Source organism: Strix aluco, chromosome 2, assembly GCF_031877795.1.
Source record: "Strix aluco isolate bStrAlu1 chromosome 2, bStrAlu1.hap1, whole genome shotgun sequence".
NCBI lineage: Eukaryota > Metazoa > Chordata > Aves > Strigiformes > Strigidae > Strix > Strix aluco.
Genome location: NC_133932.1, coordinates 79,217,046 through 79,242,999, shown reverse-complemented (window position 1 = coordinate 79,242,999; position 25,954 = coordinate 79,217,046). Strand labels below are relative to the sequence as shown.

At 39.8% G+C, this 25,954-nt stretch overlaps 1 protein-coding gene across 6 annotated transcripts in view; it reads left to right on the top strand.

Annotated features, from left to right (window-relative positions):
- Positions 1–25,954, top strand: part of FARP1 (FERM, ARH/RhoGEF and pleckstrin domain protein 1) — a 210,992-nt gene that overhangs the window by 30,815 nt on the left and 154,223 nt on the right. For all 6 annotated transcript variants that reach the window (XM_074815422.1, XM_074815421.1, XM_074815420.1 and 3 more), the window contains exon 2: positions 11,726–11,921. In XM_074815422.1, coding sequence (XP_074671523.1) covers positions 11,751–11,921 — 171 coding nt within the window. In that variant the 5' untranslated portion in view covers positions 11,726–11,750. The remainder of the gene's footprint in view (positions 1–11,725; positions 11,922–25,954) is intronic.

The following is a 25,954-nucleotide window of genomic DNA, read 5'->3' as shown; positions in this document are numbered from 1 at the left end:
CCCCAGCTCTGGAAGGAAATGGACACAGCCCTCTTGTCAAAGAGCACTTTTTTCCTCCCTCTCATTTGTCTTGCCTTTCCTGACAATCCTTTTGCGCTTTTTGGGACCTGTCTCTAGTTCTTGGCTTCTTATTCTCTTATCTTTCACCTGTGGTTTCTCCTTCTGTCCAGACTCATTGTCAGAGACCGAACACCTTGACTGTCCTGGCACCCATCCCCACCCTTGTCCAGTTCTTCTCTCACATGCAGTCGCCTTTTTCCCTTTTCCTGCCTAGTTTTATGCACTGCCTCGGGATCCTTGTCTCCCTTCCCTGCCTGTTTCTCTCTCTCCCCCTCCTGTTTTGGGCCCATGTCCCAGTCTGCTCCTTTGCCTCCCTCAGGTCTGTCTCCCGTCCCTGCTGTGCTCCAGATGCATGCCTTCCGCTTCCTCGCTGCCCGGGTCCCAGCAGCCCCACCACAGCCAGGGCAGGAAAGGTGGGCTCCCTCCTCTCCTCTCCATGGCCTGCTCTGTGGGGAGACGTAGGGTTGCCGTTGGGAAAGTGTGTGAAGTTCAAGCATGCTCAGCAAGGAAAAACTCCTGGGAGATACTAGTTATTTACTCTAAAGAGGTCTTTGCCTGCCATGGGTATGCTGTCTACTACTATCGGATATGGGTACAAAAGCTGCTTTCCGTGTTCAGCATAATCTAAAGTTACTTGAGACTCAGGAGCCAAGAAAGGAATATGAGGAGTATAGGATGTTCTCAAAGGGAAGAGCAATCTAATACTCGGTCTCCGTGTTCGCCTGGCGCAGCAGTGCGCTCTGCCGTGCTGCTTTACTGGGAGACTTGTATTTAGTGAGAGGACCTGTTAAAATTTTTCGGGCAGCCTTCACTTTGACTGATTTGAAATGTGTTGTTTACTATGTCACTCTTTCTGCTTGATCTTTCACTGACAGCTTCTACCTCTTGATAACTTAATTTTAAAAAAGGATCTGAGTCTTACGCCTCTCCGTCCTGCTCGGACTGTAAAGGCTGTTTTGGAGTGTTACTTCCAATGATGTTTTGACATGGGTGCAGACCAGTGGGCTGCTTTGGCAGTATTTCTGCTTTCTCTCCTTGCAAATGCTGCAAGGAAGAGAACAGAACAAGAGAATTGATGCTTCCCACTGTCCCCTTTAGTAGTAAAAAGTACAGATTCCACAGATAATGCTTTTTCACACTTGTAAGCAGGTGAGTAATTAGTTTTGAAATGTAACAGAAGCCACAGGGATGTAATCTGCACTAAAACAGGTTTGTTGATAAAGGGACAATGGGGTAGTGGAACAGGCAAGCCCTTCTCTAGGTACATCTTCTAAAGCTTGCACTTAATAGTGCTATGGTTTGGAGTAACATGCCAGTTTTCATTGTGAAGTAAGTTAGAGTGGAAAAAGCAGTTTATTCTGCAGACACAACAGCAGCTAATAGAGTGCTTTTGGTCTAAATCTGTCTTGTATGAAAACCAACCCTAGTCTGCCTTCATGCAGCATATATAATACTTATAATTTAGCCAGACATAAAATGAGGATTTACCTGTGGCAGCAGTGTATCTGTATGTCTGTCTCACAGTATCTCTGATAGCTGTTCACAGAATAAAAGCAGTGTTATCAATTATCTAAAGATAGAGAAGCACTGTATCTTGAAAGATCGGAGAGCTGTCGTCAGACAAACAGGGGCAGACAGTGTCTAGACTGTGCTGTTCAGCACAGGTAGAGTTCCTCCAGGAATCTTTTGGTGGCTCAAGCATTTGCACAAAGAGAAATGAGATAGAAATCTAAGCAAGTTTTAAAGTTTTGCTATAACTTTAAAAATAATTTTGAAGGAAGAATAAATACATAATTTTAAAACACTGTAGGTTATTTGAATCTGGATATTATACAATCACACCTCATGAGCCACTATATCTCCACCAGAATGCCAAAGAATCTATTAAATTGTTATCTAAAGAGCAGTACCTAAACCAAGTTTTTTGTTCTGATGGTACAAGCATTTCTTACTAGAAACTGTGTCATTACCAAGTGTGGTATTTCCTTGGTCAAGCATAGTAAAGGCTTCTGGTGAAAGACTTAATTTAAAAAAAAAAAATATAAAATTGTATATTCAATTATATAAATTTGTAAAACTGCTTGATAAAAAGTCTTTTGGGAACAGATGTTTAAATATTTAAAGCCTGCAGGGATTTTTTTCTGGTTTTATAGTGGGTTGTATACTGAGCATACAACTGTGACCATAAATATGTTTTTCCTGGTGGAAGACCTGTGTAATAATTTTGTGGGATTCTGATCATAAGCTTTGGGCAAAAAGGAAACTAGTCAAGGCCATTATGTCTTCAACTGACCATGTTTGGATAGGCATTTTCCCTGGGTGCATCATGCTGAACACTGATGCTGTGTTCATCTGTGGTTTCAAGCCACTGAGTCATAAGGGTACCCCTTTTGTGCAGCACAGCGTGCGTGGTAGCAAGCTCATGAGCTTCTGCTCTGTACTCGTGCAACACACCACAAATACAACAAATTGTAACCGATCTCTCTCAACAGGAAAGAGAAAGGGGTCTTGGCGTGCTGACCACTGCAGGTTGGTCTTCTGCTAGGGGTCTGCCTGCTCAAGGAAGAGAGAAGTTCCTCCGAAGGGCTACTGAACACCCCAATCAGGCTCTGGTGCCTGAAGCTCTCTGAAGGAGCCAGCCTGTATTTGGGCAGTGTAAATACCTCTGCTATATACTCATACTTGGTTCAGAAAAATAGTATTTCCCCCAAGCTGTTTTATTTCTCAAAACCAGGACTGTATCAGATTTTCCCCCAACTGCTGAACAGTAGTATTAATGTAGTGTGTTATTTATTCTTTTGACATGTTTTTATTTCATGGAAAATGTCTGCGTTATGCTTGAGGCTGGGTACGAGTTGCTGGATCCCTTTCAGAATTCTGTTAAATCTGGAAGTAAATCAGATTACTTTCTTCTACTATAAGCACATTCGGCTTGGCTTTCATATGAGGTGTTGTATGGGTGAATGAGCCCAGAGCACTCCAGCTGGTGCAACAGCTTTATTTATGCAGAGTGATGGCATGAAAGGGTTTTGGAAAATGCTTTTTAATGAGTTCAGGAGTGATTTGTACTACCATTGAACCACCAAACTTTTAAGTTCTTACCCACTTTGCTTGTGTTTTCTAGTGACAAACTGTGGGCTCAGGTGATGACCCAGTTGATCAAGAAACTCTGTGCTGGATGGAAACACAAGAAAGAGAGGTTTTCTTAAACTCTCTTTATATGTTCCTAGCATTTACCACATGGCAATAAAGGTGCCACAGTCTTTCTGTCCATAATGTGAAATAGCTGTTTACCTAGATGATGATGCTTTTATAGCTCAACCTCAGCTTTAGGTCGTCTTAAAATTATAACATGTACTTTGTCACTTCTACAACATGTTTTATCATCAATAAAGGACTAGCTGGGTGACTTCAACATGTATTTCACCCACTCTTCACTCCTATTCCCCCGCCATGGATTTTTTTTTTTTAAATTGCACTTTGTCACTTGTGCAAGCATGTTAGGTTTCACTTTTTCCCATAGGTTTTAGTGACGGTTGGCACAAACAGGTTATGCCGAATGGAAGGGGTGTCAATGAAATTGAATAAAAGTATATGGTACCAGTAGCTTGCAACTTCTTCCTAAGCATCATTTCTTATGCAGTCAGTTTTGACAACAGGTTGAAAAACATCTCAGAAAGCAGGTTGTGAGTTTCACAGTAAAGAAGAAATATCCTCCCCCTGCCTCAAGGTAATGCAGAAATTTTATAGAAAAGATGTGATCTGTTCAATTGGGAAAGTGGCAGGAAAGTATTTAAAAAAACCCCACTGTGTTGAAGTTCACGTACAAAGAAGTTATAAACACATACATGGTAGTTAAATGGCGATACAATAAATGCAAAGCAAGTGAGCGGTATTTAATTCAAATTTTAATGTGTCCAATAACAGATGAAGCATTTGGGTGGAAGTATCTTCATCTGGACTATTAAGGGATTCATGGCTCCAGGAGCTCCCCATTTTGCTCAGACTGTGCCTTTGGATTTGAAGGGAAAACACGGTTCTTGGGGGAGAGTCACTAACTGAGCAATTGGAGCTAATCATGCCCTCAGTTTAACAGATGGGACACTAATTTTCCTTCCAGGAATAGCCAGAATTACCTGTTTGTACAGTGCCTTCAAATTGACTGATTTAAAACCTGAAGAAAAAGCTTTAAAATGGTCTGTGTTGGTTTGAATAGGATATTGGTATTCCTGATTCAAGTAAATAACATTGATCATGGTACAGGCAAGCCATGAAGGGATAGTGAAGAATAAACAGGAGTAATTTGTATGAAGAGGTTTCTGAGGATTCCTTTGAGAGTGTGAGCATATGAAGGCTTCACTTAATTGCTGACTTACATATATATGATGGCTTGCCTGCAATAAGTTTCTAATGCAGGGTTGTCCGGAAAACATAGCATACAGCGAATCAATATGTTTACTGTTTTGTTTAATATCATTGACAATCATCAAAAGTAATTCTAGTTTTGTGGGTTTAAAAAAGAATATTTGTAGACTAGACTGGCTTGATTCAATCTGTATTTATGCGTAAGGGATGAGGGTTTTTCACAGAGGCAGTTGACAAGCATACAGAAATCTATTACAGCACTTGTTGATAGATGTACTGACAGGTGTGTGGTTGAGGAAAAAAGATAGCATACATCAGATTTGTGCGGGATGGGACTGCTCTTTGCTGACATCTGGCAGAAGACTTGGAATCTGGGACAGCTGCTAGCGCCACAGAATTGCAAACAGCTTTAGGACCTGAATGCAATGAAGATAAATGAGCTCCACTTGGAAGCTGAATGGCCCTAAAGGTAGAAGCAGTAATGAATGCAGGCACTCTGAATGCTGGACAGATAGGCTTGTGAGAGGTGTTTTTTTTGTCCTATACGTAGATAAATGTTCATTATTCTGGATTTTAGGCCACATTATTAGCATACTGAATAGTTTGAGTTTGTAAAGCTTTGTGTTACTTGCTGTTTAGGTCCCTAAATTTGATATTGGTTTCATGTTCTAGCTGGTTTGGTGCTAACAACTAAGCTTACTGTATTGCTCTACAAATCTGAGTATTTTGTCCATCTACATGACAGTACCATAGAAACTGGGTCAAGGGATAAGACAGTGTGATTTAGACGTTTTCAGAGTCTGACCAAGGTGGGCAACTTTGTGGGCTATCTTTATTTTCATGACAGGTGATGAATTTTATTCTATTATTGATACTCTGCCCTAGTTGAGGGCATTTCTTACTGCTGCAAATTTTAGGAAGTCTGCAGAATGCTGAAATATCTGGTTCTGAGACTTGCAAAAAGTAGACAGCTGTGGTGTTTTTGTGGGCAGGCAGGTTTTAAGAGGTTAATTTTCTGTGTCTTTAGGGACAGGAAAAAGAAAAAGCAAATCTGTGTTTAGAAATTAAGCCCAGTTAAGGAGCTCCCCCTTCATCCTGTTGTCCCCTATATAGTCAGGAGAGTAGATATGAGCTTCAGTGCTGATCTTCTTCACCAGACCTCACCTAGAACCTCCCTACTTCTGACTTCATGTGTCATCATTTACAACGTTAAAATACAGCTCAGTGGTACAGAAGAATTGGCTTTTTATAATACTTCCTTCTCTATCTGAATATTGTGGATGTGAGCAGAAAGGGCAGACAGGTGTCTGAAAATGAATCCATAAACCACCTTCAGTTGCAATGTTTCCATTAGAGGCTGAGCAACCAAGCATAGTCTGCTGGGTGCAAGCAGAGAAGCAGATACCCAGCACCTGTGTCTGTGCTACTGCCCTTCAAGCTTGAGCTGTTTTTCTATTAAGAGCTTTTTGGTGTCACATTTCTTTGCTTCCACAAAAATGCTGGTCTGTTAGCCTGATGAAAAATTTCTGGATTTATGTCAGATTTCTAATGTATGTTTTTCTTTGTAAGGACCTTTATGTAATTTCAAGAGTGTATGAGGTTCTGTGCCGAATAATGTAAAGCATGAACATTGTGTTAGTGAGGCATCTGTTTGTGGATTTTTGTAGTTCCTTAAGAAAATCAGCCTTTGAAGAGAAGATTTTTTCCAAGAAATCTTTGATATTCTCACATGAGAAACTGCCAAAGACTCCTAAGATGATGGTGACTTCAAAGCTTTCAAAAAAATACCCCTTTCTCTGCTGCGGACTTCTCCTTCCTGCTGAACATACTTGTTTTGTATTTGTGAAAAGGATAAATCTGTCACCTCTAGGTATTCCCACACAGCTGTCCCCTGTGGTACATGGTGACTCCTGCTCAGGAAACCAATTTTGGTTATTGTTGTTTGCCTGGAACAGGGCTGATCCATCACTTTATGTAGCATGACTTGAAAATTTGCCATTTATTGCTGCGATGGCTAGTCGCGTGCATCATGTCTGCTGCCTCGCAGGTTGACTTTCACCACTGCTGCACCTGGTATGCATGAGTTTTCTGCTGAGCAAGTGCTGGAGATGGTTTCTTTCTTTTGCATTGATTCATTGCAACTTTCAAAATTGTTTTTTATCAAAGAAATTGTATTAGTATTATTTAGATGAATAGCTTGAATTTTTGTAATTGCCTTATTTGCGTTGTGCAAGTCTGCCATGGACTTGTGGAAATTAACTGGGATAATGTTTCACAAAATATAAAAACTTGAGCTATATTTGCGCTCTGTCTGCTCACCATCATTTCAGACTAGATTCGTTTTCAGTCTTCCTGGTCCTCTTGCCTTGTATTATATATTTTTTTTAATATGGGTTCAGAAAACTTAGTCTCTTATTTCATGTTTATAATCATTCTGGTATACTAATGAAAGTGCAGCCTCACTGACAATTTATGCTGCAGGTATAGAATTTTCTCTTAATGAGTACAGGTCTGCTATGTGCTTTTGGCAGAGTGATACATTTATACGTACTTTGCTGTTGTCCATGGGGAGGGAAAAGGAAATGTGAAGGATCGGCACATCATATGAGAAGTGGGCTTGGTTGATAAATTAGCCTCTGCAGTTGAGCTGCAGAGGTGCAGACATGCCCTGCTCCCTCTGCTTTCAAGCATTAATGTCAGGTGCAGGGGTGCACTGGGTCTTGGAGAGAGGTTGCATCTCCACTCTCAGTTAGATTTGCCACAGCTGCTCTCTCTGAGCCCTCCACGTGTGACCTGTGCATATTACCTGGTATTTCTGTAGAACTTACTTGTGATGATTCCTTAAACTTACTCCAGTTTGTCAAGTTTTATGTTTTTCTGCAAATATGGAAGTGCTTAGAACTTAAGATGAGTACTTGACAGAAGTGTTACCTAGCAGTATTCACTGTAGTCCTCTCCACAGCTGAGGCTTTCCAAAAGTTTTACAAGAAGCTGAGAGTTAAAAGCACATCTGAGCGGTTTGCCTGGATTGCCCCTCTTTCTCCTTTCTGCTTCATGTTTGTTACCCTTCGGAAGATCTGGGTTGAATTTGTTCCTTTCTAGTCCTCTGGTACCTTCCTAGTTCTTACTGAGGTTTATAAGCCATTGAGTCAGTTTGACTCATCTCATCTGGTATTATATTGATTACTTCAATCTCTTTCAAATGTTTCGTTGCCATATGATCTGAGAGACAGATCCGCAGCTGGTCTGCTCAGTGACTTTGCAGGCCAGTCACACCATCCCACTGTGCCTCAGGCTTCCCCACCTTTAAAAGGAGAACAGTGAGCAGTGTGCAGCCTTCTGTTTCGTGCTGTGAAAATGTGTTTAAGCAAAGCAAAAGAAGTGGAAAAGGCCTAGATACCTGGTACCATTCTCCCCCTATAACAGGAGTCTTCAGGCTTCTGGGAACCTCTTGCATCAAATGTCCAAACCTCATTGTCTGATCTGGAAGAGGAGAGTAGTTAACAGGTCAGATTAGCATCTATTCCAACATGACCCCTCTCCACATTTTTAACAGTGGCTTATTACTTCTCTTTTTCTCAATATTTGGTAAGTTTTGTAACCCTTTATTCCCAACCCTCCCCAACCCCCCCAAAGTGGTGTTTATACTCTGAGCTTCCTTTAGACTACATCAGTTTGATTGTTTTTTCATCCTGTCAGAAAAAGACATGGAAATTGGCTTGAACCTTTCCAATGCTATAAAATGCACCTGTTTTGAACATGGAGAGCTAAAATTGCTTTGTGCTGAGCCACATCGTGGCCTTTGTCCAGTTAATGCATGAGTATATACAGAACTTAAAATTTTAATCAAAGTATTTAGTATCTGTGTAAAAGGATTGTTAATGTGTGATTAGGACAAAAACATGTTTGCTAATCTATCTAATGGCAGTTGTAGCTTCTTGTGCCTTCCAGGTGTTTCAGGTAGAGTTGGGTGAGATGTCTTGATTAAGTCTCGTGGCCTCCCAGCAGCTGGGTGGGCTCAGCTTACCCTGGCTTTAGGTTTGCCAGCCTGCTGAGAGCTGATTTAATTTGCTAACCCAGCAAAGAACAAAACACTGAATTTTTTTCTTTTGTGTTAGGTGCATTGGCTCAGTGAAGGCTCCGAGGAAGGTGTGAGTCAGTGCATGGCATAAGGCAGGACTGAATGGGTGGGAGCTGGGAAGGAGCAGGAGGGGCCAAGGCTCTGTTCTGGGCAGCTCTGCTGTCTCAGGTAACTTTTCTCCTCGTGCAGGTTAGGATGCAGGTTAGCTCACTGCAGCGGTCTCTCTCCATCTTTGCAGATGCTACGACGCTACTGAGAAGGGCACTGACACCCAGCAAATCTGCAGCAGAAATGATAGATGCAATTTTGGCCTTGGGTTTCACCAGCTGTCAAGAGCAGGCAGAAACTCTTTAATTTTCAGAGTTCAGATGAGTCCTTTTTATTTGTCACTCTTTGCTCCTTTACTGGTTGTCTACCTCCACTTACGTTTTGCTTAGAGCCACATACGTTAAAATCTGGTGGCCACTGCTTTTTCTTCTCCATTAATACCCTCCACAATTCATCAATGTCATCTTTCTACTAAAGTGTTTTTAAAATTCTCCGTTCTCTGTCCAAACTTGATCCTTCTCCTCATTGTGACAGATGTTAGGTATCCTAATCCCCCCCCAGGTTTGTTCAATATTTGCTTAATACTCTTCTGTTGCATTCTGTGACCTTAGTTTGCTGTCTTCTAGATCAAAGTGATTTAGAGAAAAGTATGCAGCTTGACCAATGCACTGTATTATTTTAGAGAGCTTGATTGTAATAATTTTAAGGCCTCTTACATAAAGGCATAATAAAGATATTATGCTGATGTTATGACAGCACCACAGTGAGACTAGTGTCACACAGAAAAAACCTTAAATAATGTCCAGTGCAACATACTGATGTTTAGATATACATACAGATTAAAAAAGGAAGTCTGCTTCTAATTTTGTAAGTAGCAGATGCATGTGATCAGGGTGGCCAATACTTCTTAGATCTTTGCTTCCAAAGGGAAGTGTGTGTGTAACTAATGGTTTAATATATATATTACAAGAGTTTCTATACTACTAACTGTTAATAATAATAATAATAAAAAACTTCTTGGCTGTATATATGGAGTGGTTTGGCTTGTACTTTTCTTCCATGATTTTTTTTGGCTCCTAAATTTGGGTCTTTTTTCCTTGTTTCACTAAGTTTATTGGCCTGTCTCAATGTGTGTGTGGGCCACTAGATCATCTAGTCAGAAGGACATTTATAGAAAGGTTCAAACTCTGTAATATTTCCTTGCATTGATTATTTAATGGTATCCCTTGAACTGACTGAATTGATTCCTATGTTTAGGATTTAATGGAAAGAACAGATTTCTTCATCCACTTTAAATGTATACTTAGCCAAAACCTACTGTAGTAATACAGCAATCTTTTCTGCCATGTTGGTGCTGTCTGCAGTATATGGTGACTTCAGAAGAGCTCTTAAACTGGCTTTTGAATTAATAAGGACGTGGACCAGTATCTCTGTGTGTGTAGTGGCACTTCCAGACAGGATGCATGTGTTACCTTTTTAAATGTTCCTCTGTACTTCGCATGCAGAAAAATCAGGTTTCTTTGTAAGTAGGCTTGAAGTCTCGCTATGTAGAGCTTGGTGTCTTCTAGAATTCCTGCCTCCAACTGCAGCTTTCTTGGTGGCACTTCTTGTCTCATAAAAAGATTGAATTTAGTTTTAAAGAATAAAATAAATTTAATTAATTCCTCTTATGTTTTTAGATTACAATGCCAAGTGAGGAAAACTTTGCCTCTCCAGTAGTGTTGTACTTGGGTAGGTTTCCTTAATGTCTCTCCAACCTTGATGGGTAGATAGTGCCGAAAAGTTTGCCTGCATTTTTTTGTTCTCCTTCAATCATGCCTTTTGAGGTGATAAGTAGAAGTGTGTGATCTCTAATTTTTCATTGCCTTCCTTCTAAGCTAACACGTCTTTTAATCAAAGTGCTGTTTTAAAAAAATTTTACTCCAAGCTACTTACTGTGTGAAAAATGTGTGGGAACAGATTAGTCAGGACATGGAAGAGTGATGTCTAGTAAATAGTATATCCTGATGAAGAAAGGACTGTTTTTATTATGTCATTTTGGAGGGAACTGGTGTCTTATTACCTGGCACTGTTCTTTATAATATACTGTTGAACTGGTGATGCATTCACTAATACATAGCTATCTTGTGCTTACGATTTTTCCCATAGGTTTCTCAATAATTGTAACCTCAGCGTAAAGGCAGTGATAGACTTCTTGTGCTTCTGTTCAGCTGGAAAGTTACATTCCTGTTCTTGGTGTGCTACGTGTTTTTTTTAATGGTCATTGATCAGCATATAAAAGCCATGCAGAATGAAAATGTGATTACCAAGAAAGATAAATAGACAGTAGCCGTGGGTTTCATCAGAAACCCAGCTAGAGTGTCAAAAAGCAGGGGGAAAAAGTGAAATAAAAGTCTAGTATGATGTGTAACATTTGACAAGTAAAACTAATGGTCCTTGAATTAGAAAAGAAGGTTCAAAATTGTGCCAGTTAATGAAAAAATCACAGTGAATCACTGTTGTAGCTCTGCTTTCTTTTTAGGATAGAATAATTATTTAGCAGAAATGTGCTCTGTAATATGGTGTGAAAGCTGCATGGAAACAAAATTAGCAAGCCATTTTCTGAGGTTATTTTCCATGGGTACGAAGCAGACATCCACATTCAGCAAGCAGTGCCGGTGAGCTGGTGCAGGTCTAGCCTTCCCCTAGCACAGCGAGGAAGGTGGGTTCCTTGTTATTCCCCTTCCGCTTACAGGGCTCTGTGGGAAATCTGATTCCCCGTGCTTTTCTCAACCAGTGTTACTGCTCTGGCTTTTTTGGGCCTTCCCAGTAGCATGTCCTTACAGGCCTTGGCCTATCAGTGGGATCAGGCTGGGCTGTAGGTTCTAGAGCAGCTCTGATCCCCAAAGGAAACAAAATATTTAGGCCGTGTAATTGGGGTGATTTTGTACTCCTTTGGCTTTCCTGCTTCACAGACCCTTAAGCAAGGTGGCAGCTGCAGAGGGCCAGAGGAAGAAATGCTGATACAGACAGGAGATGGTCAGCAAGTGATGAGTTGTCCCACTTGCCCTCCTCACTTTATGTTAATGGTCATATGGTTTATTAGCTGTAAGTATACGTACCATAATGCTTATGTGGAAAACCTCTTATTTGTAAGTGATATGGTCTTCTTTGCCCTTATTCTTTTATCAGATATAAGAAACGTGTTTCCCTAAACATGGGTGAAACAGAGCAGAGACCAACAGCAGGATCCCGATTGGGAGCTCAGGAAAATGCTGGGATCAGTACCTTGGAGCATGGACAGAAACCGCCTATGACACCTCCAGGAAAACTCATCTCTATCAAAATTCAGATGCTGGATGACACACAAGAAACTTTTGATGTTCCGGTAAGGATGTGGAGGTTGGGGTGGCTAAAGGTTATTCAGGCTTTTCCTAAAACACATGTTTTCAAACCAGTTCTCTTCTTATTTCAACTGTGATTCGTTGGCTAATGAATTCATGTTGCGGAGAAAATGACTGTTATATCAGCATTAGCTAGATGATGGTGCAATAGAATAACATTAAACAGTGAAGTGAACTGTAAATTACAGTTGTTATTCTGTTTCTGTTTGAACAGCTTCAGAAGAGGTGAAAGTCCTTGGTGTTCGTTTTGTTGTTTGTGTTGTTTTTTTTTTTTTCCTTCAAATATTACATCAGTTGTTTACTTTCTAAACTCTTGATATATTTCCTTGGTGCTGTTTTGCTCTTCATCTAGTAAACCATAGTTATAGTCTATACAGATTTTTTTTTTTTTTTTCCCCCTCTGGCAAATCCTTAGGGTAGTAACTTGAAATCATCAAAGTTTTCTCTAATTTATATCACTCTTATAGGCACCAAGTACTCTCACACACGTTGAGTGCAAGGAAAGAATCAAAACAATCTCATCTGAAGTTTCTCTATACCGCATTGAAATTAATCTAGGTTTGTACTTGGCAAGGAAACAGAGTTACTACTGCTTGTGTGTGTGTGTGATCAGAAGAATTAGTTTGAATTAGTGTTGATACAACAACTGATTCTGTTTTACAATATCTAGCTGTTAGTAACCACTAATATTTTTAACATGACACACTTAGGTAATTAACTTGTAAGGTTTTTTTGAACACTGTTGCCGTCATGAAAGTGTACTGGAATGTATGTTTTTTTCAAAGTCCTCAGTGTTCAGTGAATAGGAAACTGGAAGCCTGAGTTCAAATTTCATCCTTTGTTACTTGCATTTTATGTAGCTATGGTGACTTCCATGCCTTTTTCCCTTCTGCGAAATGGGGGGTTACCAGTGAGATACGTAGATCTTACACATGTAGTGCTCTGTCTGTGAAAGTGCTTATGGTCACTGAAAAAATCTTATCCTTGTATTAAAGATGAAGGAATTCCAATTAGGTTTGGTTTGTCTGTTTTGTGTGTGTACATGCACATGCTTTTTGGTCTACCCTCTGCTGCTGTTTGTGACCCAACTCCAACTGTGTGTTCAGTCTCAGATTTTGTTGTAGTAGAAAGTAAGTTCTCTGGACAGGTGAGTACGTGTGAACTGCACTGTCATCAAATGAAATGCTCATGTATGTAGCAACTTGTGCTTTTGTGCCCTTCAGAATGTCTATCAAATATCCGTAGCAAACAGACTAAAATTAGCAGTCTTTAGGTAATTGTCACTGTTCAAAAGTGTAGTCCTAGTTTAAAATATCAAATGCTAATGGAAGTTGTGCTGCTTATCTTATGGGGTGTGAATAAATATCCCTGTTATCCCAGAGACAAACTTTTTTTACCCCTCCACAGCTGCTACTTCACCGTTCTTTGGAAAGGCATGCAATTTTTAAGAGTTAATTGTTCTATTTAAAAAAACAGTTAGTAGGAACCATTTTGAGAATAGATACCTTTCATTAAAATGTTTAGAAGCAAAAGTAAGTAATGTGTGGATGCAGTATACCCATATAACTCCAGCTTTGCTTCTGGGAGTTTGAGAAAACAGGATTTTTTCTGATCTTCAACATTAGAAGATACCAACATTATTTCTTGTTTTTAAACTTCAGCAACACCTGGAAGACCTGGGTATTTAGACAACTCTCTGTTCAGATCACTTCAATATCATTATTTTCTGAGGCTTTTACTTCATAACTACCTCTATTCAAGGAAAGCCCAGCTGGTTTTGAAGTCAAATCTTGTGGTGAAATTTGCAGGATGCTTACATTATAAAGTCTCTTAGAGCAGATTCCTAAAGCCTTTTGCTTTAAGGTATGTATAGTCAAATGGAGCAATACATACAGTTTTCAGTCTGCTCTAAAAGGCATTAATTTTTTAGTCCTGTCTCGCAAAACAGAAAAACTTTTTTAATACATCTAAATTGAGATCTTTATTCATGTTGGAAAACCCATGTTCCTGTTTATAAACTTGCTGTTTTTAGCCCGATCAGTGCAGTATACACAGAAAAAGAAAGTGACACCATTTCAACAAAATATTTTAGGAATGGCAAGTGTGACTGCAGACAGAGGATGTTAAACATACAGGCCTAAGCACATCTGTGGGCTTGCTTTTGAGTGGAGAATTAAAGGCTTTTTGCATGTTTGAAGGTCTGGACTACTCTTTCCAAAACTTGAGCTGCTGTGGTTATGAAAATAACCTTCCAAATATGATACAAGTATAAACTGAGAAGATTTTGTTTCCTACAGCTTGAGGAATTTTGCTGGACAGATTTTTCTCGATTAGCAAATGGGCAAACTTTGAGTGGTTTTATTGCTGCTTGTAATATGTCTTGTAGGATGGTATGAAGTTTAAGTCATGACAGTTTATTATTTGCTTGTGAAGTCTGTAAAAATAGAAACAGGTACTGGTGCTGCTACTTCCTGAATTTGGGGAAAGTAGTGAAGTAGTTGGGACTGTCCATCTTCTAGTCCTCCTTCCTTGCTACTCCTGCAATTCCTTTTGTTCACCACCACCCCCCCCAATTAGCTAAAACTGGGAAAAGTTTTTTACCCATGTGGTGGTGTTCTTGGTTTGTTTTTGTTTTGGTTTGGGTTTGTTGTGGTTTTGGGTTTTTTTTGTGGTTTTTGGCTTGTTGGGTTTTTTGGTGTGGGTTTTTTTTTTTCTTTTAAATTCTCTTCCAGGAGAGACAATATTCAATACCCTTGCGCTTAGGCAATCCTCTTTCTCCCATCGTATGCAGATGACTTGTTTTTATTAGAGCAAAAATCTTCAGATTTCTATGTCTGTTCTGGATATAATGAAACAGGAGAAAAACATGACCTACTTCCATTTCCCCCCCAGTGCTGTTGCTCTTCAGGCTGTTTAAAAGTGAAGTAACTCTGGTGTCATTTGTCCTTCTAAAGGAAAATTGATTCTTTTGGTGTTAATGTTTTGATGTTACATAATCATACCATGCTTGGCTCATTGTATTAGCTTCTCACAAGTGAGGAAAAAAAAAAAAAGGAAGGAGAGATTCACATGGCTTCATATAGGCCTGTAAATGTTACTTTTTGCCGGGAAAAAACCCATAAAGTATATGGAGAGAGTTTGTATGGGAGACTTGAAAAACAGAAGCCACAGTGAAGGCCTTTTCATCAATCTTTGCAAATGCAGTATTGTAAAGGGAAAGGATACATGAGAAAAATCTTACATGCTTCTTGCTGTTAACAAACAATATCGAATTGCAGAATTTCCAAATATTCCTATATTCCAAGAAGCCAGTGAAAGCTTGAATAGATAATCCTCGATCTTTTACACACATCCAGTTAGCTGGTTGCATGACTTTTTTCAAGCAAATACAGATGCTTGGGGGAGGTGAGGGAAAAGTAGGCACTGCTGCTTTCAAAAAAAGGATATATTACTTTCACTTTGTATTTCCTGCCTTTGGCATAAAAGCAAAGTATAAAATTAATCAAATATCTTTTCTAGCACATTTCTGTTTATTCTGCTGTAAGAAGATAAATTATGTAGAATATCCTTCCCCCTCTTAAGTTATCTAGCTTTTTATGACTGAATTTCTGTACTTTAATTTGAGTCTGTTGTGAGCTCTCAGACAAGAACTGACTTCAGTTGCAGTTATAGGTGATCAGTGCCTGAAAATCAGGCCATGAGTTGAAAGTTCATGATCATTAGGCAGTTGAAGCTGTTGGTCATGGTGTTAGCTTTATGGAGGGGTTGCATACAAGTGTGGAATAATTTTTTTTTTGTCTCTTGCTTTTTGTTTCTAATTTCCAGTTTGTCTGTATTTACTGAAAAATTAGTTGGATATGCTAACTGAAGGCTGCAGAGGTCCAAAATATAGCAGTCTTTCAGCTAAGCGTTTGGCTGAGTTACGACTATGTGATAGAACAAGCAAATACAGTCCCTTTCTGCTAGGTAAGAGGACAACAGCTTTAGCTAAAATGACTCATGTGAAGGAGGAAGAACATTTTTTCACCCTTGTACACATAATGGTAATCATATATAGATAGATCTTGGGCACTTTGAAAGGTCGACACTTCTACCATAAGACTTGCGAAACACAACACTGCCAAGTAGTTGTGTATTGTACAAGAGAGGGTGTAGATATACAATTCTGCTTGATTTTGCTCCAGTTTTATTTCTACCAGTCTCACCTAACTTAGTTTGTAGAGAATGGGATTGATTCCATAAAACCATAGTAAACTTTATGAATTTTCTTTTGTTTGTTTTAATATGATCTCCCCTATAGATTCAAACCCGTTTAAGTAAAAAAGAAATAGATTTTTTTAAGGAATAGTAAAAATAGCTGACGGTTGCATCTACTGCAGATCATTCTGGGAAAGAAAACCCTTTTATGTTTAGTGTCTATGCCATTTATATTATATTTACTTTTATAGTTGTTTCAGTGCCCAAAGTGATCTGCTTTAAAACTACTCCTAAGCAGAAAGAGTCAGTGTTGTTCTTTTCTAGATAATCCTGAAGACATGACTGATTCTCATGTTAGACTGCTGGGATGATTCAGTGACTCAGACCAGGTTTTACCCTGACCAACATGATGCTTGTCACTGATCATGTCTTACTCTGAGTGAATGACACTGATGTGACTGGAAGGATACTACTGATGCTAAATAGAAAGTCAGAGTTGTTTCTTGATACTACTGATGCTAAATAGAAAGTCAGAGTTGCTTCTTTCCAATTAGCATCAAAGGTGAGATCAAAGTATAACACAGGAGGTAAGGATTCTTCTTTCAGTTATGATCCGGTCTCTTTAATTAAAACCAAACCAAAGTCCTCTTTATTGTGTCTGGAAGAAAGTAGTTGCTTCCTTTCTGTGGCTGTCTTTTGGAAAGACCAAAACATTACTTGCCTGTCAGATTACTCAAATTTATTAAACATCTGTTTTGTGTCTTACGTAAACTTTCTTTCCCTCTGAATGTGTTCAAGCTTTGTGAAATATGCAGGGTTGGAAAATGTCATCCGCTTTGAGGGGTTAACACCTGGTTTCTTAAGCAACAGGACTCTCTTAATAGAAGGCAGGGTGAGGGTATAATCCTTAGTAAACATTGGTTGTAAACATTTCATTTCAATTTGTTTTTCTCAGAAGAGAAAGGCTTCCTCATCTTTATGTTATCTGAGAATAAAGACCAAATGATCTTGGTCTACAACTATTTATCTTCCACTGAAGTTTGGATGTAGTACCTTGGCAGTGAATTTCTGTGCCTCAAGTCCCAGATCTTCAGAGAGAAAGACTTCATACGCCTGAAGTCCCGAATTTTCAGAGAACTTTATTATCCTGCTGGGACTCTGTTTCTTATGGCCAATGTTCTGGGTGGTTTTTTTTGTTTGGCTGTTTTTTTTTGTTCATGCAGCCATATAATGGTGGTTCGTATTCCCTTTGTGGGGAAAATGCCTTCTGTTAAGTGTACTCCCCACCAACTTCAGGCCAGTGTAAGTGTGCCAGAAAAAGCTTACTATTAGAAAGTCTTGATACTTAACAACAGAGATTACATGTGCTTTATTATAAATTTGCATAAGCAAAAAATTTAAATACTAAATTTGAAATTTCACTCATGGTTTTATAAAGGTTTACATTATTTTCTGTAACATTTATGGGTTACGGTAATTGCTTTGTCCTAGATATTTACCACTCTCCTCAATATGCATGTTAGAATCAGTGAATAAAACAACTTTATGAAAAGAGCATTAGACAGTAAGGCAGTACGGAAACATGAAACAGTGTTTTATGCTTTCTTAACCAGCTTCAATTCAATATGAACTGCATTTTTTTCCAGCTTAGGAAGTGAACAGCAGGTCAAATGTCAAGTTATTCATCAGTCTGAGACTTTCTTTTCTTCTTATGCCTGAAATTATTTGGCCATCACTGTCAGAGTATTTCCAATGACTATCAAGCATTTAAATATTCCCTAATCGTCACACCAACCCTGTTGGATCTTCTGAAATTACAAAAAAAAAAAGGCATTTTTTTTCCCGTATAATTCTGAAACACATCAGATGCTTTTTTCTCAGCAGAAGATTATTAGTGGATACCCAGTAAACCGTGATTATTTTTTTTTGCTGTTGACAAATTATTAGAATGTCCTTGTTGAAGGACAGGGAATTTTAGTGACACTTGTGTTAAAAATTTATGTGCTTTTCAAAACAGAAAAGAGAATAATTCACAAGCAAACTTCTGTAATCTGAGGCAGCAGGCTATTTAAAAGGCTGATTTCTTCGTTATGATATTCTGTAGAATGAACAGAATAAGTGGGAATATAATTTTAAGTGCCGACAGATCCAGTCTATTTTCAGAGTGGATTGATGTATTTGAAGATAACTGGGGAATGAATGTCACTTTCTTGAATGAATTAGCCTAACTTTTAATCAGGGAAGTCTTCTCAACTAATGCCTTTTCACCTCTCTCGGTTCAGCTGGCTCACCAAGTCACACAGCAGTGTGTGAGCCAGCACAAAGCAGAGGACGGAGCTGGCACAGGGAAGGGCAGCCGTGAAGAGGCAGTGCGTGAGCGTTTCTGAACACTGCTGCCCTGACTTAAGGGGTCCCTGAAATCACGCTGTTAATTTTGGTAACAGGGTCTGTGCCTGTAAGTTGGTTTGCACAGTACAGGTGAGGTTAGATTGATGCTCTGTGGGGAGAGCATGGGCTCCCTCCCCAGATAGCACCTGTTCAAGGAACAGAGGGAGATGTTTGCCATCTCTCTTCAAAGCATACATGTATCAGTGAGTGGGTAGCTAGTGGCAGAAGTGGAGACTGGTTCTGCTGCGACTATGTTTTCCTGTTTCAGGGACGATGAGAGATATGTTCTGCCTCTGGTCAGAGGAAGAAGGGGAGCTGAACTGCCTGTTATGTGCTTCTTTCCTTCCCCCTGAGACTGAGGTTCATCTCTTCTGGCTTTAAAGATTTTAAACCTAGATGTCAAAGCCTCAGCTAATCACTCTTTCCTTCACAGTTAGGGTGAAAACATGGTCCCTTCAACAGGCTGTTCATCATGCCTGTCTTGAACATGTATTTTAGGATGAGATTAATTGCTCTCTGAAGGTGCTTGTGTATCCATCCCTATAAGGAGAGCATAGGACAATAGCTTAGACTTCATTTATCATCTAGGCACCTGACTTGTTCTGCAGAAATTCCTTTGTTTGCTTTTAGTTCCCAACCATGCCAAAGTGATATGTGAGTCTTCCCTGCACCCCACATAGGTGGCCAGCAGTGCTGTCTAGCATGGATATGCTGGGGTGGGTGTGTTATCCCTGCCGTGGTGCTGCTTTTCTCTGTCCTAATAGTAACAGAGAAGTTGCAAAATAAAGCATGCTGTGAAGGGACGGTGGTTGGTGCTGTGCTGCAGTGGTGCACATGCATGCCATGATTTACTTAAGCCCATTCTTTGTCAGCACAAGGTGGTCAAGCTCAAGTCACTTTCCTTAAGCTCTATGAAAAACAGTTGTCTTTGCTTCTGGCCATATGCTCTGGAGGGTCATAATAAATGAGCAGGATAAGCTTCTGGGAGAAAATAGCTGCCTTCCTCCTCTTCCTGAATCAAGTAAGCGTGTGTTGTCCATAGCTAAAGAAATTCAGCATGTGATGCTTTGCCAAGAGCACAATCTCATCCTAGACTTCAGGCATTTCCAAGCACACCCAGTTTATAGTCCTGCTCTGAGCAAAAGATCAGAAAACTTGGGCTCATATGTAAAGCACTACTGGTATGTGATTATATCACACAGCGTGATGAATGACGCTGTGAATTTCAGTAACTTACTTTGCAAGTAAAAGCGTATCTCCCTGTACCTTGTTCTCTCACCTGTTTGAGAGATGAAGGAACTTTTATTGTGGAATCCCTGTGCAGCTGCTTTCCTCCATTATTTTGAACAGAATGGAAAGTTATCTGTGTAAACAAAGGCTTAAGCAGTGCAGGATAAAAGAATAGCAAAATGTTATAAATTGTCCATTCGTTTCCCTTTCAGTTTGTTCTCAGTTAAATACGGTCACGTGTTAACAATTTTTGCCTGGTGATTAACACAACCTGTTGACATGCCTCTCTCCAAGTTTATTTCCATTCTATGGATTCCTTGCTCTGTGTCCAACCTTGCTTTGCTTTTTAGCTTGGGATGTAAATTTTCTGCACTGGGATTCATCTCTGTATGTTTGTCGGGGTCACCGCCTGTGCTTTTTTCTTTCTTCAAACCTTAAATCTGGCACAAGCCCTCTCTTCCTCCCTGCTTCTGCTGGACGCCTGGGTTGCTCAGCCAGTGAAACCACAGCCTTAGGAGCTACTGGAGGTGACAGTCCCACCCGCTCTGCTGCACTGGCAGGGGTGCTTGTCTGACTGTGGCAGGGCAGCCCGCGGGGGAAACCCTGCATAAAAAGCTTTGTTTTTCACCAGTTTAGCTACAACCATGAGCTTGCTACAAAATCAGATGGATGCTGATGTGGGTGCAATAGAGGGGAGGAAAGGGACAAGCACCATGTTAGCAGTGATTCAGACTGAGGTAGAGCTGCTGTGGAAGTACACAAGTGCAGAAGTGGAAGGAAGAATAATTGTTAGGAAGTCCCCTTAAAATGCTTAAGAGTATGACTTTGTATCAGTTCAGATTTCAGCACTTCTTGTTGGTATCTTGTTCCTTCCTTGCTTGGCACTAAACATGCCACCTTATATTGCTTATCCTCTTTGTTCTCTCTGTCTCTCCACAGCTCCTTTGCAACTGCCGGTTCAATTCCTTGCTGTTGGTATTCTCCACACAAACAGGAAATAGTGCAGAAAGATGCAGGAGTCGTGGGTGTATCTCCTAGGTCTGTAACCAGTTTCATTCTAATGACGATCTCCTTCCTCAGCGCAATGTCAGGTCTTTGTATTACAAGCCGTGTGTTGCACTGCATAGGGCAGAAAGTGCTCATCACTTTTAAAAGCTCTATCTTCACTACAGAACTAGGGATGCTTTCTGCAGTGGCATAGTCAAATTCTCATCCATACCCAAACTCTGCAAGTGGGATGATCTATCCAAATTTTACCTAAGGTAATTTGGGGTTTTAAAATGAAATTTGACCAGTTTAAAACGAACTAAAAACTTACAACTAGGATGAAATGATTAAACAGTATGTCTTTGTCTAATCTTGGTACAATCTAAAGGGGGTCCACCAGTTCCCAGATTTAAAAGCCTTCAGAAAGACTTAGTAACAGGCTGCTTACTTGTAAAATTGTCTCCACTGCTCCAGCGAGGTGCCTTCACAAGGCTGTCACTACGATACACATGCACAATTAAATGTTGCCTTTTGCATGCCAATGCATAAATCACATAAAATGCATGGCTGAAAATGTCTGCCAAAGCCTTTGTACATATTTGAGTAAGGCTAGTGTGTTAAAATAATTTTTTGATAAATATATCAATTTTTGAATAAAAAGTGATGCATGAGGCACACATCAAGCACCAGATAACTCAGTGAATACAAACAGCAATAGCAGAAGTAGATTACAATATCTCCTTTTCTTATCCCCATCCCTAAAGAGGAGGCTTTGACTGATAGAAATTGCACAAACATAATGCTGCCAGAATATAAATAGCAAATGGTGAATTGTGACTTAGTGCCAATTTGCTTTTTGATGGCCTGTTGGCAGGTGCAAATATTCATGCAGCGTACAGCAACAGGCAGTTTTTCTCCTCATTTCTTTTACCGTTACCTTCTCACTGGATTTCTGATTGAACCTGGAGTTCTTTCTTCTTTTTTTCTTCAGCCTTGTCTTGCTTTCATAATTCTGGTCCTGTTCTCATGCCATAATATCTTCATATGGTTCTTGCTGAATTTATTTGTGCTAATCTCCATTTAGTAGATAGTGGGTTTGTAGGTAGATGTTGCTTAGTATTCAGAGGCTAGTTCTTTGTGCGTAAAGGGGGACATCTTTTGTTCTTAAACAACTCTTCACATTTCATTGTTTCATTATCTGGTGCAGATGCTCAGTTTTATTCCCTTCTGTTATCTCACCCCCATCTAACTTCTTAGTTTTGTCCTTTCTTAGAAAACATCCGTCTTTGTATCCTCTGTATGGACAAGTTGTGTAGCTCCTCATAATACTTTGTTACAGAGCTCTCTTTCTGGTCTTTTACAAGGAGCACATTTGGGCAGAGCAGCTGATACTGGATTTGGAGAGACTGCAAGTTAGGAGAGCAGCTTCCCTTTCCGATTACTGGCCAGATCCAGATAAGCCAGATCCTCAAACACTGTGCATTGTCTTAGGTCGACTGGAGTTACTGGAAATAATCTGGGTTACATTATGCAATGATGTGATCCAGGGGTCTCCTCTAAGAGTGCTGCCTATTGAAATTAATCTCAGATACCACAATTTTGATGAACAGAATTGAAATAAAAGGGATTTTGCAGAATTAAGGTAATGCATGTAAACTGATGTGAAAGAGAATGCTTTTTCAAACTTTATATAACAAGATATCTTACAGGAATTATAGAAGGACCTTATCAAGTAGTTTCTAGTGTTGGACTCACACAGATTAACGCTGCAACCAGAAATAAGTGTAGCCTGATGTTTTATGCTCTTAGATGTTCCAGAGTAATTCAGAAACACCTCTGCACTTAGGGGCAAACACTGGCAGCTGGTAAAAGAAAATGCTTTTCACAAAAGCACTTGAGTACTCACTCATGGGGTGATATAGACTGGAAGGAACCGCTTGAGGTAGTCTGGACCAACTCTTTGCTCAGGGCAGGGCCAGCAGTGAGCAGATTGCTCAGGGTCCCTGAGAAACACTAACTGTAAGGATTCAGGACTACTGTGTTTTAGTATCTTTTTTCTTTGAGACACTTAGCTGAATTTCAGAGTTACTAGTTGAAGATCTGTCACTTTTGAGCCTGTGGCTGGCAACTGTGAGGTAGAAAGTTTTAAGTTTCTGTGTGGCAAATGGGTGTTTGCAGCCATATCTGCAGGCTTATAAAAGAAACAAGACAGTAGTCATTTTATAAATGAGACATGTCATAAGCTTGCTTATGTTCTAGAGTTTGTCAAGCCCTTCAGATTTTTTTCTTAGTTTTTTACTTCATGTCAAAGTCTTAACTTTGGGTGTGTGTGCGTTGAAAGACTATGGAAGATTCTAAAAATAAAATTCAAGTGGAAAGCAGGCACTTCAAATGGCTGATTGTGTCACAACATGTTCAACTCCGTGATTTTGGCAATCTCAAGAGCAAGGTAGAAATATCAAGCTGCAGGAGAGCAGGCTTTGTGAACAGGGGAGACTTTCCTAACTGCAGCTGCTTAAAATGTCAGCACCCCCCCCAACCCCCTTAATCTTGTGAAAACCTTCTGGATTCACACCAGCTGTGGAAGAGCTAAGTTTCAGGCTTTTTTTCTTTGAAGTCAAACTGGATTGCTCTTAGAGAAATAGAATTTCGAGCAGGTAATATTTTTGTTTCACTAACATAAGCTGAGTCTAGCTGTTGCCATTTCTTTTTGTATCTGTTCCATGAAACAAGTAACTTTGAACAGATACATGCCTTTCAGTGGAAAGGTCACTTCTCTGCAGAGCCTTTTCAGATCTGTACTGCTTATGTTTCATTACAGGGAAGATCGCATACCCACAACTTAGCCAGAAGAAGTGACAAATGGTTACTGAGGAAACAGTTCAGCATTTTCTTGGGCTGATGGAACACATCTTTGAGGGGTCAGTTAACGCTGTTGTTGCTAGTTGCACTGAAATGACAGATTTCCTGTATAGGTGTAGCTCTGGAGTAAATTGGTTGTATGTGTTTTGGATTTGGTGAGTTTTTTTCCCTTTGAGCTTCATCTATTTAGGATGCTGTGGGGGAAGAAGGAAACCAGAACTCAAGTCCTTAGCGTCTGTGGTAATATTTTACTGAGAGTTAAACTGAAAGTTAACTCCTTCAGCACTCTCAGAATATATTTACTAGTCACTTTTTCTATTGAAATAGAAATTATTCACCTGGCAATAAAGTAACATGAAAAGATTAAATAACTAAAATAACTAACACAAACTAGTATTTTTGAATCTGTTGATAGTTTAGGTGTTAACATTTAAATTTTCTATTTCAAATTAGCAAGATTTTTTAACAGGAGATGCTCACTTAACACGAGATGCCTGGCTAATTTGACTGTGAATTATTCCTGAAGATAACTAACTTGTCCTCCTCTCCTGCAGACATCTTAGCACCACTCACAGGTAATTCATTTGTCCTTCGCCATCAGATCCTTACATTGATATTTCCTAGGTGAACAGATGTTGCCAATTACTGCTGTTTTCATCTAGGAGCATTTGAAGGCCCCGGAAGGCTGTCTAGTGGTGATGCAAATTCTTTTGAAAAGGTTGTGCACATGGAAGCTGATACTGTATCAATGAGCTTACTTCTTGTAGAAATGGTCCATGGATTCCTGGGCACTTGTTGCCATGGGCTGAAACTAGGACATGAAGTGCTTGGGTATGTATATAGCATTGTTACCTCAGCATATAAACTAATTTTTACTCTTCATCTGTCACAACTGCACACAGTAGTCTGGCCCTGAAGAGCACTGTAGCAACGAGTTGAAGCCCTCACTGCAAAGGGAATGCCTTTGCTTCCAGGCTTCAGTCCAGGAGTGGGTTTTTTTTGCATTCCTGTACTGGTAGCTAAGAGGACCAGAGAGTGAGCTGGAGCACTAGGCCCATGATTTTCCACACTCCTTAGTTGGTTTTCTGGCTGTGTTTAGGCTGTTCCAAGGAGATCTCTCTGAGATAATTCTAGCTTTGAGTGAGGACTCATCCTGACCTGCAAATCAGTACACGCATTTCTAGTCTTTGGGGTTGCTTCCTCATCCTCTTTTATTTACAGCTGTAAGGATAGCCCTGAAGTACAGCTGAAGATGGGGCAACTCTTCTAGCATGCCAGATAATAAGCTTGTTGGGCTTTGTTTTCTTCTCATGTCATTTCTGTGTGCCCTGACCCTCTCTGATAAAATAATTTAATGGAAACATAAATGCCTTACTGAGTAAGGCTGGTGGTCCTTCTGGCTTTATATTTGTCTCCCACCCTGGCACATGAACTAGGGCCTCTGTCTTTCTCTTGTTATTCCCCAGCATCCTAAGTCCCTTTTGAACCTGCTGATGCCTCCTACCTCCACAATCTCCTGTGGCAGAAAGTTTTAGCAGTTTACTGCTGTTTATGTAAAGAAGCTCTTTCTTTTACCTTCTCTAAACCGACGTATTGGTTTCATCAACTGTTCCCCTAATCTCTGCTTTGTAAGGCTGAGCTATTCTATTTAAACTGCATCACAAAAATGGGCCAATTATTTTTATTGGGGATGATTATGTTTTAGTGAAAAACAAGTCTCTTGGTCACTGACTGACTAGGAGAGTGGTAGGTGAAGAAGATAGGTCTGTTTAGGGGAGGGCAAATCTACTTTGGTGACAGATCACATGCAGGCAAGAGAGTGATGGAAAAACGGTAGGATGGGTGGGGAAAAAGGGGCATCTGAAGATGCAAATATATAAGAAAGCATTAGGAGAAGGGGGAAAGAATTGTTCTGGACTTCTATATGTCTCCGAATTAATTTTCTTTTTTTTTGGCTGTACTTGCAACACTGGTGGTCTGATGCATTCGTGTCGCAGCATGACACAGTCACATAAAGGAAGAATACTAGAAAATAGCAGTGACTGCACAGCTCAGTTAGTGTCAGAACTGGAAGCAGAATCCCTTACTCTGTTTAATTGCCTCCTATCAGATGCTTACACATAGCAGAGAGTTAATGATGTACCTCTTAAAAATGACTGCAAAACTGCAAATTGCGAGTCTGTTACATTAATATGATTAATTTGAACTAAAAGCTGTAGCTAAGATACTGCAATGGCACAGTTGTGTATAAAGCTGTGAAGTTGTATGTGCAGCCATAGCATAACTGCCTGTTCCTTTCTCTTCATGTTCTGTAATGGCAGAAAGGGACTGATCTGTTAATTTTATTTTTAGC